The 19,120-nt window shown below is 33.4% G+C and overlaps 5 protein-coding genes across 5 annotated transcripts in view; 2 read left to right on the top strand and 3 right to left on the bottom strand.

Moving 5' to 3' along the window:
- Positions 1–690, top strand: part of LOC102602963 (protein PROTON GRADIENT REGULATION 5, chloroplastic) — a 2,444-nt gene extending 1,754 nt beyond the window's left edge. Inside the window, exon 2 of the mRNA XM_006354380.2 lies at positions 423–690. Within this exon, the coding sequence (XP_006354442.1) occupies positions 423–527 (105 nt within the window). The 3' untranslated portion in view covers positions 528–690. The remainder of the gene's footprint in view (positions 1–422) is intronic.
- An 838-nt stretch (positions 691–1,528) lies between these two features.
- LOC102602624 (eukaryotic translation initiation factor isoform 4E-2-like) lies at positions 1,529–4,802 on the bottom strand. Its single transcript, NM_001288204.1, is given in 5 exon segments — positions 1,529–1,576; positions 1,683–1,745; positions 3,400–3,525; positions 3,652–3,820; positions 4,606–4,802. Coding segments are annotated over 5 exon segments (603 nt in total).
- A 1,128-nt stretch (positions 4,803–5,930) lies between these two features.
- On the top strand, positions 5,931–8,439 carry LOC102606221 (peroxygenase). Its single transcript, XM_006354472.1, has 6 exons — positions 5,931–6,060; positions 6,485–6,634; positions 6,717–6,802; positions 7,821–7,915; positions 8,009–8,134; positions 8,286–8,439. Exons 1-6 carry the CDS (start codon positions 5,931–5,933, stop codon positions 8,437–8,439), a joined length of 741 nt encoding a protein of 246 aa, XP_006354534.1.
- Positions 8,440–8,983: 544 nt separating this feature from the next.
- On the bottom strand, positions 8,984–10,663 carry LOC102602290 (acid phosphatase 1-like). Its single transcript, XM_006354378.2, has 3 exons — positions 10,171–10,663; positions 9,417–9,626; positions 8,984–9,325 (listed from the first exon to the last, which is right to left on the bottom strand). Exons 1-3 carry the CDS (start codon positions 10,551–10,553, stop codon positions 9,148–9,150), a joined length of 771 nt encoding a protein of 256 aa, XP_006354440.1. The 5' UTR covers positions 10,554–10,663; the 3' UTR covers positions 8,984–9,147.
- Positions 10,664–13,258: 2,595 nt separating this feature from the next.
- On the bottom strand, positions 13,259–16,087 carry LOC102601959 (60S ribosomal protein L23). The gene is made up of 4 exons (XM_006354377.2): positions 15,977–16,087; positions 15,594–15,878; positions 13,720–13,761; positions 13,259–13,501 (listed from the first exon to the last, which is right to left on the bottom strand). The coding sequence occupies exons 1-4, from the start codon at positions 15,987–15,989 to the stop codon at positions 13,419–13,421; spliced, it is 423 nt and encodes a 140-aa protein (XP_006354439.1). The 5' UTR covers positions 15,990–16,087; the 3' UTR covers positions 13,259–13,418.
- Between the last annotated feature and the right edge of the window lie 3,033 nt (positions 16,088–19,120).

The following is a 19,120-nucleotide window of genomic DNA, read 5'->3' as shown; positions in this document are numbered from 1 at the left end:
GGCTTGTAAGTACCCCCCCCCCCCCCCCCGACTACCTTTTGAAGTACGAGCTCTGAAAATGAAATCGCCTTGGGTAGGGATCACACGCTTTACCTCTAAAAGTAGAACTTTCAAACATGAATCTGCTAGATTAGTTGGGTACCGATTATAAGTATCCTTAAATATACGTCTGGGGTTCGAGTCCTGAAAATTAAATTGCCTTTGATAGGAACCGTTTTACCCCTACACTGGAACTTCCAGACACTAATCCGCTAGATTAGTTGGGTACCGCTTGTAAGTACTCCTCTCCTTATCCTTAACCAGAGGACTGGAGTTTGAGTCTTGAGAATGAAATCACCTTTGGTAGGAACCATTCTACGCCCTAAAGTGAAACTTTCCAGCGCGAAAACCAAAGCTAATGTTGATGGTATTTGTTTGATCAGGTAATCACAGAGTTTTGCAAGTCAATAGGAGCAGATCAGAAGCAAAGGCAAGGATTAATTCGATTGGCAAAGAAGAATGGTGAAAAACTTGGGTTTCTTGCTTGATGGATGGCACATAATTAATCATCATTGCCAATTGAAAATGTGTTATGATCAAATAGCTATAGCCTCTTTTATGTAATTGAAACAAATCAATCAGATACAACTTAATTATATGTATTATTCAAACATATATATATGCTTTGTAGTCTAGAAAATGTTGTCTTCATCATTTCAATTTTGAACTTTTCACTCGAAATTGTAAAGTATTAAACTTGAATAGTCATATGGAAGAGGAATCCAAGTTAAAAGACCTAAGAAATAAGTTTTGGTGAACAAAGGTACGTCATACGTGATGCTAATGTAGGTTAACACGGAAATTTGATGCAAACACCATCATTTTATTGAAAAACAAAAGTAATATACAGATTTTGAGTAATAAAACTATTCTTAATTTTCTCATGTGGACACAAAAGAATATGAACGTATTTGAGAGGCATAATCCATAAATGCACCCTCAGCTAACATCTATATCCTCCAACTATGTGTGAGCACAAATACACAGTTCAACCATCATTAAATTAAACAAGTAAACATACGTACGATTTGACATGTTAGTCTACTTGTTCAACTTTATGATAATTTAAGTGAAAACTAGTACATTGATACCAACTAAGATTAAGTTAAAAACGTTAAAGTATTATGCTTATTTGAGAAGACACAATGGATACTGTTTTACAAGAATTAAAGTGCTTCAAATCTCACTAAATTCCTCCAAAATTCTATTATACATTCACTAGAGAGGCTCATTTTGAAACATAAAATTACTCAATTAATCGACTAGGCTTTTTGTAAAAGAGAGTCTACTTGAGATATAAAGTGATTCCACATAAATAACAAACTTCAGAACAAAATCTTTAACGCAATACATCCAAACATACATCAAGTTCGAATAAATTTCAATAAGATCAAAATTTGCAGCAGACAAGCGCAAAAAAGTGCTAATCGTACAATTTCAGTATTGGTAGAGCTTAAGGAATGGTGTTAATCCCACACGATAAAGAAATTCACACAGTATATCGGCTCTTAGCTGACCTCTCCCTTTTAGAATCATCCTGCAACGACCAAAAGAATATGTTGATTAAGAAAGAACGAAAATAAAGAGGAAAGATAAAAAGACCATAGAATTTGCAAGAATTGCAAGTGATGAGGGAGAGTTACATGGAAACTATAGGATATCTTTTCGGTATCAATGATCTCCTTCCACTTCCTACCAATGCCCATCTACAACATAGAACAAACCAGTAATTTATAAAATGCAAAACCATGGAGCATCAAGTGTAGCATCACGCCAGGAGGCAAAACAATTCTTCAGACTACAGAGATGTTAGAAGGCCAAAAACAGGCAAACATACGTGATTACAGAACAGTACAAGGGAATCATCTGCTAAAGAGGACTGAAAAACCCCTAGTTAAGCAATGTAAAAGATTTCAATGCGCAACTTGTGTATTGCAATGCTGTAAGATGAATGTACATAGGATTACTAAACGGAGAATGAGGAAGTATAACTTGGGGAAAATATTCAAATGATACCATCTTGGGTTTAGTATCAATATGCTATTTTGATACATCAAGAAAAGTTAATGAATAGCAAACTATCACAGCACAATGTGGTAGTTAAGCAATCAGAATGTTCCCTTCCTCAGTTTACTATCATCAGATGATACCGGTTTCACCACAGTAGTACAGTTACTTCATAAAATTGCTCCTCCACAAACGTTTAGGTGATTTCTTTAAAAACTGAGGCTGTTGAGTTATATAGTTCTTACATGGATCATGGGAGGACATCCAGAGGGTTAAATGAAAGACATGAGCTACTTCACTCATTTCTTTGATTTTGGGCTACTCCACCAATGACCTAAAGTGTTTTAGGTTGGATACTCAAATTGTTTGACATGGTATCAAAACTTAACCTTTCACAAAACTCATATCTCACTCTTGTACATCAGATGGTGTCTTGTATAGTTGTTTCACATGGGAAGTAAGGGCTTCAAAAGAAGTTTATAAAAATCTTTGACTACATCACCCATAGCCGTAAGTTTAAATCTTCATGCTTCGACTTGAGAATTTAAAGATCCTTTGAATCATATTACGCGCTATGGAACATGACCACACAATAATTTAGATTTCAAGACACATTTTAAGGGGTTTTCAGAAGAGCTCAAAGCAGAAAGTTGAAAATGAAGCAGATCTAGATGCATATACATCTATGGAGCAGTGCAAGGGACAAGTGCCCAGATCAAAGTGCTTTTTATCAGAATGCGTAAAGACAGAACAGAAATCAGCGACAAATAACAAGAACAGATGCCATAGAGAAAGGAGATACCACTACAATAAGCAAAAAAAAATAATCTGCGAGCAATGGTTAAAGAACAAGCGAAGAGAAATATTAAGGACTTCCATGTCAGGAAAAAGAATAAATGTTTCTGATCGGGATATTTAAATTATATATTTAATAATCAACCCTAGTGTTTCGTCCATAGGTCGGAATGGGAAAAGGCATTTTCTCTTGATCTCAAATTTGGTGCTCAAATAAAATCGCTTTTCCTTTTCTCTTAACCAAAAAAAAAAATGTAATAATGTAATAGGTCATATCAGCATTAAGAAAAACGTTTAACGCAGCACAAGACCATATTAATTGAAAATGAAAGAGAAAAGTCATCAAAATTCCTGCAAATGTATCTGTTTCAAGTACTCTGGTATATCCTTTTCTTAAATAATATTAATATAGGAATAGTCAATGTTTTGAGAAACAAAACATAGGATCTATCATCTGGACCATCTTAAACAATATTTCATATCACATTTCGGAGATAGTGGAACAATAACAGAGATTTCAGTTTTGAAGCTATATAACACCAGAGATGAGAAAACTACCTGAGCTGCTTCATTGGTGGCAGTCTTGGTCCACAAGGAAAGTTTATCCTGACTCCTACGCACACTAGCAACCACTCCACATATATCTTCTGACTCATCAAATTGCTCGCCGACCAATGCCATCAACTGTTCAAAAGAAGCACATCCAACAGACAATACATGAACATCTTTAGCAAGAAAACTAATCAATACAGTGCTTTATATGACATACTAAATACAGAACAGAAACAAATGGTAAAGATGAATTATTACTGTTTCAAGCCACATAGTCTCGAGATTAGCCTTTCGGCTGCTCGTAGCAGTCCACTTGCCACCATTGGCACACTCAGGATCTTCCCATTTGGGCTCAATCCCAGTTTTGAACAAATGAAAATCCGCATTAACAGTCAACTTGCTGGGCTTGAATATCTGATCATATAAACTACAAAGAGGACAATTCACATCTAAGAAAAGCTTCTACCCACCTATTATTCTTACTAAACCATAGTACTTCATTAATCAATCAAAATAAAACCATACAACATAATTTTCAAAAAAAAAAAAACAAGACATACAACATATAGGAAATTTATGAAATTTAATATAAACAAGTACTTCATTTCGTTTAATAGTGCCCTGCTTGCATGGTCAGTGAGTTTAAGAAGCCAATATCACTGATAAGTACAGTAGTAGTAGTTGAAGAAAATATTAAATATAATATCTAAAAACTTAATTTTATAGAGAAAATTTGATTGCTTGAAAATTGCAAAAGCTGCAAAGAACAATATTAGCAATAGAACTTCATTGCAGATACTAATATTATTCTCTAAAAGGACAAACTTTTTCAACGTCACAAAATAGAGACAGGGCCATAACCTGGCAGGAAAAGGCACAAATTCAATCAGTAATCAGCAGAAAGAACTCTCTTTGGTGAAGATCACATATACTCTTAGATCAACATACACGTTGCAATATCAAAGCTATCTTAATTGACAGGTAAAAAAAACTCCACAAACGCAATCAATTAATCACATTAAAAATCCAAATCCGGGCAAATTGAGGTTCGGTTTTATTCGAAAAAATCATTTCATCAGAAGTATGGATATCAATTTGTAATACGAGCCATAGATAGGGTTTCCACAATTTACAAGCACAAATCTGAATAAACATAATATCAAGAATCTAGAAAATATCACGTTCCTATTGTACAGAAATGACAGATTTTACCTCCAGAATTCCTCAACAGTTTCAAAAGTATAAGCTTTTCGAAGAGAACTTCCCCAAGCGGCGCCTTGTTTCGGTTTAGACTGGTTATCGAACCAGAACGTCCACTTCCTCTCTAGCTTATGCGGCTGCTTCTCCACCGACTCCGCCGCCGCGACCGGCGGAATCTCCGTCGCCTCTACCGGTGCTTCGGTGGCCATAGTTTTTACGTCAAAATCCTCTCCTTTGTGTAGCTTTTTCACGACGGAGAGGCGTAAAGGAATAAGAAAGGGAAACAGGTTTAAGCGATGGAGTTGTAATTTATACAGGCCCAATTGATTGATGTTAGTGGGCCTTGTAGCTAAAAAGCCATGGAAAGGTTAAGCCCATGGTTAGTGATAGAATGGGCCAACATTTCTTTTTTTTTTACTTCAAAGTCGAAAAAATTTAAGTCGATAAATAAATAATTTTGAGGCACGTATTCGATGTCTTGTATGATAAGAATGTGTCATCCAGACATAAAGGTAGAACGTATAAAGTGGTGGTCAGATCGACTATGTTGTATTGGATAAAGTGTTGGTTGATTAAGAACTCACACCTCCAAAAGATTAAAGTAGCAGAAGTGAGGATGTTGAGATGAATGTGTAAACATAGTAGTACATACAGGACCAGGATAGAAGATATTCGGGATAAGACGAGAATCGTCTCCGTGGTGAACAAGATGAGGAAAGTGAGATTGAGAAGATTCGAGCATATGAAGAGGCTCAGTGAGGAGGTGTGAGATGTTGGCTATAGTGAATATGATTAGAGGTAGAGCTATGTCGAATAAATATTGGAGAGAGGTGATTAGACACAACATGACACATTTACAGCTTACTGAGGACATGCCCTTAGATAAAAGAATATAAGAGTTAAGAATTAGAGTAGAATGTTAGTAGGCATTCAAATGTTGCCTAGCTTCTCCCATTGGTGTTGTTATTGTTACTTAATTCTTTTTTCCTTCATTTTCTTCAATATTATTTTTTCCTTGATTTTGAAATGCTTTACCTAAACCAATAATCTATTTGAAAACAATTTATCTACGTTACACAAGATAACCGTTAAAGCTTAGTACACAATCACTTATTAATATTATAAATTAATCGTTTCAATTATAACAGAACTAAACGGATCATATTTTGACTGATACGTGTCATAAGCAGCACTAAAAACTGTAAAAAGCCACTTGTAAGCTTTACAGAGGCTCCATCAATTTCCTCATAATTATTTCACTTGTAACTTTTGTTGTTGATTTGAGTACATTTTTTCAGTTTTGTTGAAGTAGTAATAGTAATACTAGAGTAAGAGATATGGCAGAAACAACAATTACAGGTGGAATGGATCAGAGAAATCCAGCATTGACAACAGAGGCCACTCTTGCCCCAATCACTATTCAACGCAAAGTTAGAACTGACTTGGAAACTTCTATCCCTAAGCCTCGTAAGTTTTTGTGTCGTCGATTTTTAAAAAAAAATGTGTATGCATAATTAGAAGCGGAGTCAGCATTAGGAGTTTGAGAGTTTTAAATTTTAGGATAGAAGAGAAAAATATTGCAAAACATGTTGAACCCACACCACTATTGTGAACAGCAGTTTCATCGCCCCTTCCTTACCACTGAGCTGTCAATCAATTTTGTTAGGGGTTCATAACAAAATTGGGTGCTATACAACAAAATTGATTTGTGAAATCAAATAAATGACAACTTTTAAATCGATCATTAGGTAATGAAGTTATTTTGAATACATTTCAAAAGATGAAATTTCATCGCGGAGAGTTTTATAGTAATATACATGAATTGTGCTTTATTTATTTATTTTCATTTTAAAACGTGACACCCCTTACAAAAGTCGAAAGAAATATTCAGATATGGCTAGGGGTTTGGTTGCTCCAGACATGGATCACCCCAATGGAACTCCTGGCCACAGTCACAATGGCATGAGTGTTCTTCAGCAACACGCAGCTTTCTTCGATCAGGATGATAATGGCATTGTTTATCCATGGGAAACATACTCCGGTAACTCATCGTGCAAGTCCATAACTTAGTTCTTGTCATTTAGAATCATTGATGTCTGATTTTTCGTCCTCGTTTTGAATAGGGCTTCGTCAAATTGGCTTCAATGTGATCGTTTCATTCATAGTAGCTATTATGATCAATGCTGTCTTGAGCTATCCTACTCTCCCAGTAAGTTGAAGCAGAGTCATTCATACTGTCATGCATTTGATTTTTGAGTTCACTTACTCATTCGGATTTAGCCCAATTTGATGTAATGTAATGGAGGCAGAGTATTTCCCCTGTTTCTTCTAGTTTTTTTAAGTTTTGTTAGTTGATAGTGCATTGTGTTTCTCTGCCTCCACGAGTTAAGGGTAAGGTCTAGGTACAGTCTGACCTCCTGAACCCCACTTGTGGGATTACGTTATGTATGTTGTTGTTGTTGTTATAATAGTGCATTGTGCTTCTCTGCCTCCACGAGTTAGGGGTAAGGTCTAGATACGGTCTAACCTCCTGCACCCCACTTATGGGATTACGTTGTGTATGTTGTTGTAATAGTGCATTGTGCTTCTCTGCCTCCACGAGTTAGGGGTAAGGTCTAGATACGGTCTAACCTCCTGCACCCCACTTATGGGATTACGTTGTGTATGTTGTTGTAATAGTGCATTGTGCTTCTCTGCCTCCACGAGTTAGGGGTAAGGTCTAGATACGGTCTAACCTCCTGCACCCCACTTATGGGATTACGTTGTGTATGTTGTTGTAATAGTGCATTGTGCTTCTCTGCCTCCACGAGTTAGGGGTAAGGTCTAGATACGGTCTAACCTCCTGCACCCCACTTATGGGATTACGTTGTGTATGTTGTTGTAATAGTGCATTGTGCTTCTCTGCCTCCACGAGTTAGGGGTAAGGTCTAGATACGGTCTAACCTCCTGCACCCCACTTATGGGATTACGTTGTGTATGTTGTTGTAATAGTGCATTGTGCTTCTCTGCCTCCACGAGTTAGGGGTAAGGTCTAGATACGGTCTAACCTCCTGCACCCCACTTATGGGATTACGTTGTGTATGTTGTTGTAATAGTGCATTGTGCTTCTCTGCCTCCACGAGTTAGGGGTAAGGTCTAGATACGGTCTAACCTCCTGCACCCCACTTATGGGATTACGTTGTGTATGTTGATGTTGTAATAGTGCATTGTAAAATGTTAATTTGCAGGGGTGGTTTCCTTCTCCGTTCCTTCCAATCTACATTCATAATATACACAAGGGCAAACATGGAAGTGATTCCGGGACCTATGATAGAGAAGGCAGGCAAGTATATATATGTACTACTCGTTCTGAAGTCCTCGTGTTACAACCTTCCTGAGTATCATGAGCTTAGTGTGTGGTTTAATTGTTCCTTAGGTTTTTGCCAGTGCACTTTGAGAACATTTTTAGCAAGTACGCTCGAACTGTGCCTGATAAGCTTAGTTTTGGAGAATTGTGGGATATGACTCAAGCCAATAGAGATATATACGATTTTCTTGGCTGGTAAGTTGTCATTCAAACACGTAACTACTTATTTATCTCCAATACTTGGTGCATAAGTTGCTTAAACGCTTCTTGAATTCGAGCCAAGCCAAATGGTCTAGCTCATCATAGTTGTTTTAACCATTTTTTGGTCTTTTGGTTTAATTTGAAGGATTGCTTCAAAATTGGAATGGGGACTTTTGTATTTTCTTGCTCGAGACGAAGATGGATTCTTATCGAAAGAGGCTATAAGACGATGCTTTGATGGGAGTTTGTTCGATTATTGTAAGGCACAAATGGGAGGTGACTATGCTAAGCAAGAATAGGTTCACTTAGAAGTATAAGTGCTAGTGTTTTGATATAAGATGTTAAAAGCTTACGCGTTTTTTCGTCCCACGGTAAGAGGATCTTGCATCTTATCTTTCTGTTTGGCTTTTCAGAAGCTTGGCCAAACAAACTAACTATTAATATCATTAAACGTTCAAGTTCTATCTCGAACAATTCAAAATGTTTTGTTATGCTTTCTATAGCATTTTCCCATGATTTTATCACTCCCATTAAAAAAAATTCGACCTGCTTTGATATGCTTTTCTTTGAGTCGAGGATCTATTAGAATCAACATCTCTACCTCCCAAGGTAGAGGTAACACTCTATCCTCTTCAGATCTCAGTTAGCTCATATGTTATTGTTGATTTATTGTTGTCAAATAAGTTAACAATCAACTAAGTAAATTGTATGTTAAGTAGAAATTGTATTATTCTAAAAATATGAAAACATCACTATAATATAGATGAATCATCTTTATTTTTGTCTATTTCCTTTCTTAAATGTTCACATGCACCTTTAGGTTGGCTAGTAGTTGACAATTGCTTGCTCCAATAATTGCCATATTTAGTGTGAAATCAACCAAATCATCAAGATTCTTCACAAAATTATTTCCAACAATAATTCACATCACAAAAAACAACATATAACACCCAAGAAATCATGTTTTTTTTTCCTCACAAAAACTTGACAAATTCACAAGTTTATAATCAAGCAACATAGTACATTGGATTTGGAAGTTTGAATGATCTTTTTGCACTTGGAAGACCCTCGATGCTACTCCATTGGTCTCCAATTATGCCCACAATTCTATAACCTTGGCTTATAAGTTTACTTCTTATTTCTGCCTTGAAGCTTTGAGCATTCTTGCATTCATCTTCTTGATCTCTAAAACATTCAACCAAAATATAAGTACCAATTTTAGAATAAAGTATAAACATAAACCAAATAAATTGATTTTTAAAAAATATATTCAAACCTTAGTATGAGGCTATTCCATCCATAGAAATCAACTTTGACAAGATTGTCGACAGTGGCGGATCTAAGATGTTCTCTTCTTGAAGAAACAAGAAAGATTTGAACTCCTAGTCCTTTAAGATGATTGAACAACTTCAAAGAATGTTCCAATGCTGTTCCTTTCCCTTGGCTCATCCAATCCTCCAAAGATGTCACATTTAGCTTATTTCCCCTATTCCACCAACAAAAAAAAACATTAGCAACAATCAATGAACATCGAGCCTAACTCAATCCTAAAAGCTAGTTCATGATGTGGAGATTATTTAATAGATCAAATACCCATCGATCCCACAATCAACGTGGGACAAACTCAGCATTCCCCCACCCTAGACTCGACATGGTCTGCCAACTTGATAGTGGACAACATAATATCGAACTCAACATCAGGTAAAATAGAAATTGGATAAGTCTAGCTCTGATATCATGATAAGAAATGAATCTTTTGCAAAAAGAGTATGTAGCTATATAGATGACTAAAAGCTTATGATCCTTACATGTTACTAGTAAAGAGAAATCCATAATTCTCAACTTCAAAAGTTAATCCATAAGGTGACAATGATCGTTCAAGATCATATAAAATTTTAAATCTCTATCTCACAACCAATATAAGAAAAAACTCAACATATAGTATAAGAGGTCGATCTGAATATACATTGTCAGTGTACAAAACGTAAAACTATTACCCTAAAAAAGAAAAAATGAGAAACAAAACTTACCCAAAACCATTTTTCTTGTAGTAAGGAACAGAGGAAAGAAGAGTATCATCAATATCAAAAATCCAAGCATCTTTCCCATCATTTTCCAAAATACAATTAGTACTAAGATAAAGTATACATTCATTAATAGTTCTTTCAGAATCAACTTTATATTGAGTAGAAGTCATATATTTTCCAATATATGCAACACATTCTTGAGGGACAACAACATAATCTCTAATGTTGTGTAACTCAACATTCATTCTCCAACTCTCACAATAATTCTTGAGGCTAATTTTGAGACCACTATTGGTTTTGTGTTGTGACAAAATGTTCCAATCTCCAAGACATGAAGTTGAAAGAATACAAAAAATTGTAAAGAAAATTCCAAATTTTTTTGCCATTTTTTTGAGATTTGAGAAAGTTGAGTTTTAGTTGATTTTTATGGAGCTACTTATTGTAAGGGGGGACTAGTGATAAATTTTGAAAATGGAAGGGGTCACATGGGTGATGGGAATTAGTTGGCACCATGTATATTATTTTTTGTCCTTAATAAAACATGATCTGTAGGGTGGTAGGTTGATTAAATTATGTCAATCAATGGTGTCATGAAACTTTATTCTATACTTTGTAAAATTTTATATTTTTATATATTTTGGTTTTTAGTTAATCACAACTTAGATCATGAAAAGTATTTTTGTTCACACTAGCATATTCCAATTGTCCAAGAACAACTATATGTTCAGTGTAATTCCAAGTGAAATTTGAAAAATATAGAAGGTATACAGATCTTATCTTATTTTTATAAGATAGAAAGATTGTTTACAAAAAATCTTGGCTCAAAAGAGAAGTATTATATTATGAGTCTGTGACAAATATACGTTGAGTTGTGCGAAGAAATAATATTAATTTTTTTTAAAAAAAAAAAAGAAGTAAATAACAACAAAAATTTCAAACTAATTAGAAATTGATAATTATTAGAAATAATAATTGTCATGTGGGTGCCACTAGAGAGTGGAACCTAATTGGCATATCAACATACAACTATCTCACATGGAATTAAACCTAATCTCATTTAAATCCCCAACCAAATCCTTTTTTCTCTACATAATTACTATATTCCTTGACATATTTATGTTAGAAACATATTCCATGTCCACACTTTTTTTTTGGGGCACTCTCCCATCATTATATTTTTGTTCTCGTTCAAGGTTTGATAATTATTTTGAAATCTAATTAATTTAGATTTTTGTTAAAATATTTTAGACGTAACTAATTTATAATATGTGAATTGTTTGACTTTAACAACATATAAGTAGACCAAATAACTCGTCATCCACCATCGATGTGAAAACTCAACCCTTCCCTCTCCCCTCCATAGAGATCAAATTTCTAAAGTATGAACAATATGAAAAGGAGACATACCATGGAATATTAAATTGGGTCAATCTCAACTCAGATATTAAGTCATGAGGTAAGAATTGTTCAAAATTTTATTTGGAGATCAAATAACTCATTACCAATGACATGATAACTCAACAAGATTAAAATGCTCCTTACTAATAATGATGTTATTTCTAAAGATCGAATTCAACACTTTTATATTAGGGAAAAAGTTGATTTAAGTTTTGTGAAGACTTAAATTTTACATAAACAAAGTACTTTAATTAAAAATATTTTATATTTAGCTAATAATAAGTAAATTATTGAAGTATAATAGGTCAATAATTGTTTGTCATCACTCTTGATGAGATACGTGGCAGAGTTCCACTGGAGGCTCATTAGATTTAGATTTATGATTTTCATTTAACAAAAACAAAGATTTATGATTTGCAAGCTTTTTTATACCTACAAGAGGCAAATGTCAACAGATTAATTATTATTTTAAAAACATAAACCAGAAATTTTAACAAATATAATTTGGAATTAACCAGCAAGTCGGTAGCACGTCTCTTTACACATCTGTACTTTTTTTTCTTTTATTGGTCAACACACATTTGTCAACTTATAGCTGTGTCATGCCGTTTCATAATTATTATTTTTTCGCCCGATATTTGATATTTGCATTAGAATTTAGCTAATTCTGGAGGTGCTTTTAATAGGATTTTATTTTTGTATTCAGAATTCAAATTCGAAAATTTTACTAAGAATGAAAGAATCCCAACTATTCCACCATTGCCCAAAATTTGTAAACCGATTCATAACCCAATCCAGAAATATATACTACTATATGACATAAACAATAACGAATATAAATTGATCTATCTGTTTTTGCTAAGCAGATAGGTACTTCATAGATTATAATTTATTCAATCTCAAATATTAATCGTTATATACTACTATATGACATAAACAATAACGAATATAACTGATCTATCTGTTTTTGCTAAGCAGATAGGTACTTCATAGTTTATAATTTATTCAATCTCAAATCTTAATCGTTATATACTACTATATGACATAAACAATAACGAATATAATTGATCTATCTGTTTTTGCTAAGCAGATAGGTACTTCATAGATTATAATTTATTCAATCTCAAATATTAATCGTTATATACTACTATATGACATAAACAATAACGAATATAATTGATCTATCTGTTTTTGCTAAGCAGATAGGTACTTCATAGTTTATAATTTATTCAATCTCAAATATTAATCGTTTCGACCAGTCGAATCAATTTCAAAATAATTGAAGTTTTTAAATTGGAAACAAGTAATCTCATAATATTAAAATGGAAAAAATAACAAAATTATTTAATTGACATAATTTTATGGGTAGATATTTGGTTCATTAGGTAACAATTTGGTTTCAAATCAGAAAACGACTTAGATGTAATGAACACAATATTTATAACTCTCAATATATTTCATTTTGCTCTTCTCCTCGATTCCTAATATGGTGTATAATAGCCGTTTTAAAACCCGACTAAATCAAAATTCATGCAAGAAAGTCCCCTATTACGAGTTAAAGCACTCCCCTAACAAAGGTAATTCAAACCAAAAGCTCGAACTCAACCATGTTTCCTCGACTATTCGAGGGGAACGAGACTATTTTATTTGGACAAGTCTTCAATAATTACAAAGCTATAAATCAAAAACTAGATGAAAAGTAAATGACGTGATATTAAGTAGCAAATAAGTGGGTATTATATGAAGTTTTGAATCTCAGAGCAATACAACATTGCTGCATTTGTTTGTATATGTGACAACAACAGCACTTCCAAATAAAAGTTATCAAAATCTCCAGGTTAACTCTTAGTAGTTCAGACAATTGCATTAGCTGCACTAGCAATCCTTGGCCATAGATCAGCACACTCCTTTCCAATTGGACCAGTGATAGCAGAACCTAACAACGGCCAAAAGGAGCTCATGAACAATACGTACATCAAGAAAATTGTGAACGGTTTAAATTCTTGATATATGGCTAAACAAAGAAACAATCCGTGCAACTATGCAATGTCTATGATACAACAAAAACTAAGTAGAAGATGTCGTTTTCGAAGTTTTAATCAGGCATATAGTTTAGATAGATATACTTGATGGAGATTAAGCATATGATCTCACCTTTCATTTCTCCTTTGGGATTCACAATCACACCAGCATTATCTGCAGAAGCATACAAGACGTGTTATAAGCTCAGTGAAAGAATCAATTATAGTGCTTGAGAAGTAGAAAACATGACTACACACTCCATCCAACTAGCAAACTTTTAAGTATGTAAAATATATTACTAGCGGATACATGCTTAACATGCTACAACTCGAGGAGTACATATGTAGAGTCCAAATGGAGCAGATGTGAGCTTAAAAAGAATCAACACATCTGTAACGATGGACACATCTATTTTCCAGCCATGTAACTGTATCAACCACAGTATAATAAGGTTGTAACCTGACTAATGTCTGGATATGTTTAAAGTTCTACACAACAAGAAGATAACATTGAACTCAATTTCAAGTAAAGACACTGTGTATACTTAACAATGCTACAAATTGAAAACATATGTAGGGTCCAAATGGAGCAGATATGAGCATAATAGGAATTAACACATCTGTAACGATGGACACATACATTTTCCAGGCATGTAACTGTATCAACCACGGTAATAAGAAGGTTGTTACTTGACTAATGCATGGATATGTAAAAGTTAGACATCGAAATAGCAAGATAATTTTGAAATCAGTTTTTGTAAGGACATCATATAATTTATTTCAAAAGATATAAAACTAAACAACTAAGAAAACAATAGAGGCCAAGTCAACATATCCTGCATATATGTGTCCAGAATGGAAGAAAATAGATTACTTCATGTTGGGCCCATATGGAGCAGAAAGTGCTTGAATAGTATAAGCACATCTGTAACGATAGACAACATTAATTTCCCAGACTAGTAACTGTATTAACCACAATATGAAATGTTAGCACCTGACTAAGTCTGGTTTTCAAAAATAAAAAAATACAAACACGTGTTTCTGAATCCATCAGAAACAACTGCACAAGCAGATATCCTACCTTGATACTATCCACAAAAACAAGATGAAGAAAGTCTTATGGTAATAAAACTTGCAATCAAGAGATACAATTTCTTCCCTAATTCACTTAATTGAAACATTCTTTTAACTCGAGAATTCTCTTACTAAGATAATATGCTTCAAAAGTAAGTGAGGTTCATTTGGGGAGATCTCATTCGATTACGAACCAATATAGGGGAAGAATGGTTAGACTATAGCTGGTCATGGAAGTGCACAGAACCTAAAATCCAATATATAACACTACATTACCAGCAAAGCAACCAGAAGAACAAGAAAGAGAGAGCAAGTGAGAAATCCAATGGACTGATGGAGACCCAAAAATGAGAAGAATGGACCATGAACTTGCCAGCCTTGACGCAGCCTGCGTCAAGCCCCTGAAAGACTAAAGACTTATTCTTATGACTTGACACATGCACAAGGTAAAATTGGATGATGATACTGCCAAACCAGCTCGCATTAGTAGATTACTTCTATAAAAGCAAGAACGAATACCAAGTCCAAAAATACATTGCACTGTACCCTAACCAGCAAAACTTATGCAATAACCACTCACAGCTTCAAATTCAGGGAAATGAACAAAGCTATATGTATAAATAATAACTATATTAGCAAGGAAATCACAACACTCTTAAGAGTACCTCTGATAGAATGATATCCACAAAACATCAATGTGTAAACCAACTAATGTTAATTTTCTCAAAAGATTACATTTTTATAATCATTCATATAGATACTTCACTACATACTAATATAAAATCAAATGATACCAAAACTGGGCATAGGAATTAAGGTATAGTTGATTCAAACAATTCAAAACACAAACTAAGAAAACAATAACAAGGAGCTCAAATCACATAACAACCAAAAAGCTCAGCTCAAATCCTTAAGCTTGCAGAAAAAGCTTACCTTCAAAGTACATGAAAACACCATCCTTTCGTCGCCAAGGTTTGCGTTGTCTAACAATGACAGCAGGCATCACTTTCTTCCTCAATTCAGGTTTCCCTTTCTTGACAGTAGCCATCACCATATCACCTACACAAGCAGATGGCAACCGATTCAACCTACCCTTTATACCCTTCACTGAGATAATGTAAAGGTTCTTCGCCCCAGTGTTATCAGCACAATTCACCGTCGCCGCCACCGGTAAACCCAGTGACATCCGGAATTTGTTTCCGGCAGACCCTCCACGCCCTAAACATCATTTTACAAAAAAAAATAAAAAATTAGGGAAAATCGAAGATAATTGAGAACGATCTTCTGAATTTGAAAGCAACATGAAGTAAATTTACCTCGCTTCGACATTTTTGGATGCTGAAAGTATGGTGATTTAGGGTTTTGCTAGGGTTTTATAGAAATGGCAATTTAGGGTTTTAATTTGAAGAATGATTGGTTATGGACTCTATTTGGGCTTGTCACATACAACTTGAGATGGGCCAGACAAATTTATTTTGGTTTAATTACACAAATCTCACGTTTTAGTTTACTTATTACCATTATCTCCTATAAGTTTTACAAATCTCTAAAATCCCTCATTTTCACGCTTCAGATTAGTGTATCTCGCGCATCAGATTAATGTATCAGCGCATCAGATTAGTGTATCTCGCGCATCATATTAGTGTATCATGTATAAAATGTACATCAGATTAGTGTATCATGTATAAAATGTAATGTATCTTACTTAACAATTAATATATCTCGCGCATCAGATTAATGTATCAACACATATATTATTGTATCCGTTTGAGGAATTTCTGTAATTATAAATTTTTAAGGGATAAATTGTAATTTTGCCCTAAAAGTATGTGATTTCTGTAATTTGCCCATTTATTTTTGTTTTAAGAGAAAGTTAAGAATATGTGTGGTTCAATCAACTAGTTTATTAATAGGAAAAATTAGAGAAAATGATCAAAATGGTCCTTGATATATTGGGGTTGCTTTGTTTAGATCCTTAATATATTATAGGTGATTGAAATAAATGTGTTCAATTTAGTTTTTTACCCTAAACTTAACAATTTACCCCCAAAAACTGTTAAATATAACGGTGGGGGACACATAACTTACAAAATTCACCATTTTTACCATCTTTATTAGCTCAAAGAAAGAGTTTCATGAATTCTAAAACACCATTTTCTCTAAAAATTTCTACGATTTGAAAAAATTACAAAAATCTCTATTTTATCTTATTCTCGGATACATCACTTTACGCGATGTAACAGTCGGATACATAACTTTACAATGTATCAGGACGTTGAATGATGTATCTAAAATCGAAAAGTGATGTATCGAGATGTATCGAAACCGGGATGCGTTGTATCAGGACTTTTTGGGATGTATCCGGATTCCATCAAATTTAAGAATTTTTGTAATTTGAAAAAGAGTAGGGATAGGATGTATCCGAAATCGAGACAAATTGTATCAGGACGTTTTGGGATGTAACTGGATTCCACCAAATTTAAGGATTTTTGTAATTTGGAAAAGAGCATGGAGAGGATGTAATTAGTTTTTAATACTATGAGATTTGTGTAAAATTATCTTATTAATATGACCAACGAGGATTGTGACGGAGAGGTAAACATTTCTTTATTTTTAATTAGAGGTCTCGGTTTTGAGTCCTCTTAATTATGAAGTTGTCTTTGTTAGGGAGCTTTACTCCCCATCGTGGGACTTTCTGACACGAATTCGGATTTAATCGGGCCTCAATATGGGTATCAGACATCATATGGGAAACCAAAAAAAAAAAACTAGTTTATTAATATGGCTTAAAACATATACCTTTTGGTTCCATTTTATGTAGCATTGTTTGATTTGATACGATCTTTAAAAAAGAAAATTTTCTTTTAAAACTTATGATCTAAAACAATCATCACATATATCACATATCTGTGTGATTATAATTAATTTCATAAGAGATAGAAGAAGAATTATAAAGTTAATTTTTATAGATTACGAATGGTTAGCATCATGAGTTTATTTGGGATGCTGATATTTTATGGATTAATTTGGCATAACCCCAAATCAACTCATCATCAAAATTAATTACTCTGGCTCAAACTAATTAAAACTTTAGCAGGTTAGCCAAGTTAAATGATTTTGTTCAATTATACCACCCTCATTATTTATATTTTATCACTTATTTAAGTATAACCTTGCAAAATTATCATTCCAAAAAATATTAGACTCATATTTTACTCAATCTGACAAATAAAATACTATACTAATGTCAAACATTTGCAATAATTTATACAATTCTAAATCAGATATCTAACATTTTCTCATAAAGTTTTCAGTTTGCTAAGAATAAGTATTTAAATGGTGGTCCAAAAACTTCATGAACAATAAAAGAAACAAAGAAAGACTATTATTTACTAATAATATGTAGGTAAATTTGAATGCTTGCATATGCGTTAAATACCTAGTTAGGTTAACAACAATGACAATAACCTATTATTAAGTAAAATTTCACAAGTGACGTTTGAGAAAAACATAATATACGCAAATATTACCATTATCTCGTGAAGATAAAAAAATGGTTTCCGAAGAATCCTCGATTTGATGATACCTAATTAGGTTGATTTTCACATATAGTAAATTATTTGTCATTTATTGAGAGGCCATTCACGAGAGTTTAGCATCATTATTGAAAGAAGATATAGTGGGAAATTAACAAAAAAAAGAAGATTATTCCCTCTTCACGCGTTTTTACTATTTATAAATACACTATTTAAGAAAATAAATCCAATTTACACTAAAACTTTTGTTAGCACACACTTTAACCTAAAAAAGTAAAGGACAATAAGTTGAAATGAAAAAAAAAATCACAAAAAAGATTATAAAGTGTAATTTTATAAAGTTAATGGGAGGTTTCTATAGTTAAAACAAATGACAAGGACTTTCTCTCAGATATTAAACCTGTCATAATATTTGTATCGTTACAAAATCTTCTCATTCCAAAAAAAAAAACTTCTCATTAAGGGTATGGAAGTATAAAATTAATTGTTTTCAAATTTTAAAACGTGTTATTCATTTTGAACGAATTAAAAAGTTAAAGTATGTCACGTAAACTGAAACACAAAAAATACTTTGGATATTTGGTGGCGTTTTTTGTGTTGTAATTTCTGAGATTTTGACAAGACTTTCCTAGTTCACAGTTCCGAAAGATATTCACATCTAACAAACTTAAAGGATCGAAATTGCTCAAGAAGTATATGCAAGGGGTTATTTTGAACTTATCCCCAAACATAAAGGACCATTTTTGTAATTTTAACAAACTACAAGGACTTCATGTGTAATTTGTAAAACTTTCAAGATTATAAACTTAAGAAACTTAATGTCAATTAACCAAACACTATTTTGATTTCTCATTCTTGTGAATTTTTTTTCTAAGTTTTTCATTCCAATTTTATTTTTAATGGCAGAAGCTTTTGTCTCTTTTC

The sequence above is a fragment of the Solanum tuberosum genome, unplaced genomic scaffold (genome assembly GCF_000226075.1).
Source record: "Solanum tuberosum cultivar DM 1-3 516 R44 unplaced genomic scaffold, SolTub_3.0 scf00174, whole genome shotgun sequence".
Taxonomy (NCBI): Eukaryota; Viridiplantae; Streptophyta; class Magnoliopsida; order Solanales; family Solanaceae; genus Solanum; species Solanum tuberosum.
The sequence above is the reverse complement of the archived record's forward strand: the minus strand, read 5'-3'. Positions and strand labels throughout refer to the sequence as shown.

Bases quoted from the DNA above. Each gene is read 5' to 3' on its own strand.
- LOC102606221 (XM_006354472.1), top strand. From the start codon at position 5,931: ATGGCAGAAACAACAATTACAGGTGGAATGGATCAGAGAAATCCAGCA. The intron at 6,061-6,484 runs GTAAGTTTTTGT...AGAAATATTCAG, and splicing joins AACTTCTATCCCTAAGCCTC to ATATGGCTAGGGGTTTGGTT. The intron at 8,135-8,285 runs GTAAGTTGTCAT...TTTAATTTGAAG, and splicing joins ATATACGATTTTCTTGGCTG to GATTGCTTCAAAATTGGAAT.
- LOC102602290 (XM_006354378.2), bottom strand. From the start codon at position 10,553: ATGGCAAAAAAATTTGGAATTTTCTTTACAATTTTTTGTATTCTTTCA. The intron at 9,627-10,170 runs GTAAGTTTTGTT...TTGGTGGAATAG, and splicing joins TACAAGAAAAATGGTTTTGG to GGGAAATAAGCTAAATGTGA. The intron at 9,326-9,416 runs GTTTGAATATAT...TGAATGTTTTAG, and splicing joins TGGAATAGCCTCATACTAAG to AGATCAAGAAGATGAATGCA.
- LOC102601959 (XM_006354377.2), bottom strand. The intron at 13,762-15,593 runs GTAAGCTTTTTC...ATGCTTCTGCAG, and splicing joins TGTTTTCATGTACTTTGAAG to ATAATGCTGGTGTGATTGTG. The intron at 13,502-13,719 runs GTGAGATCATAT...GGCCGTTGTTAG, and splicing joins TCCCAAAGGAGAAATGAAAG to GTTCTGCTATCACTGGTCCA.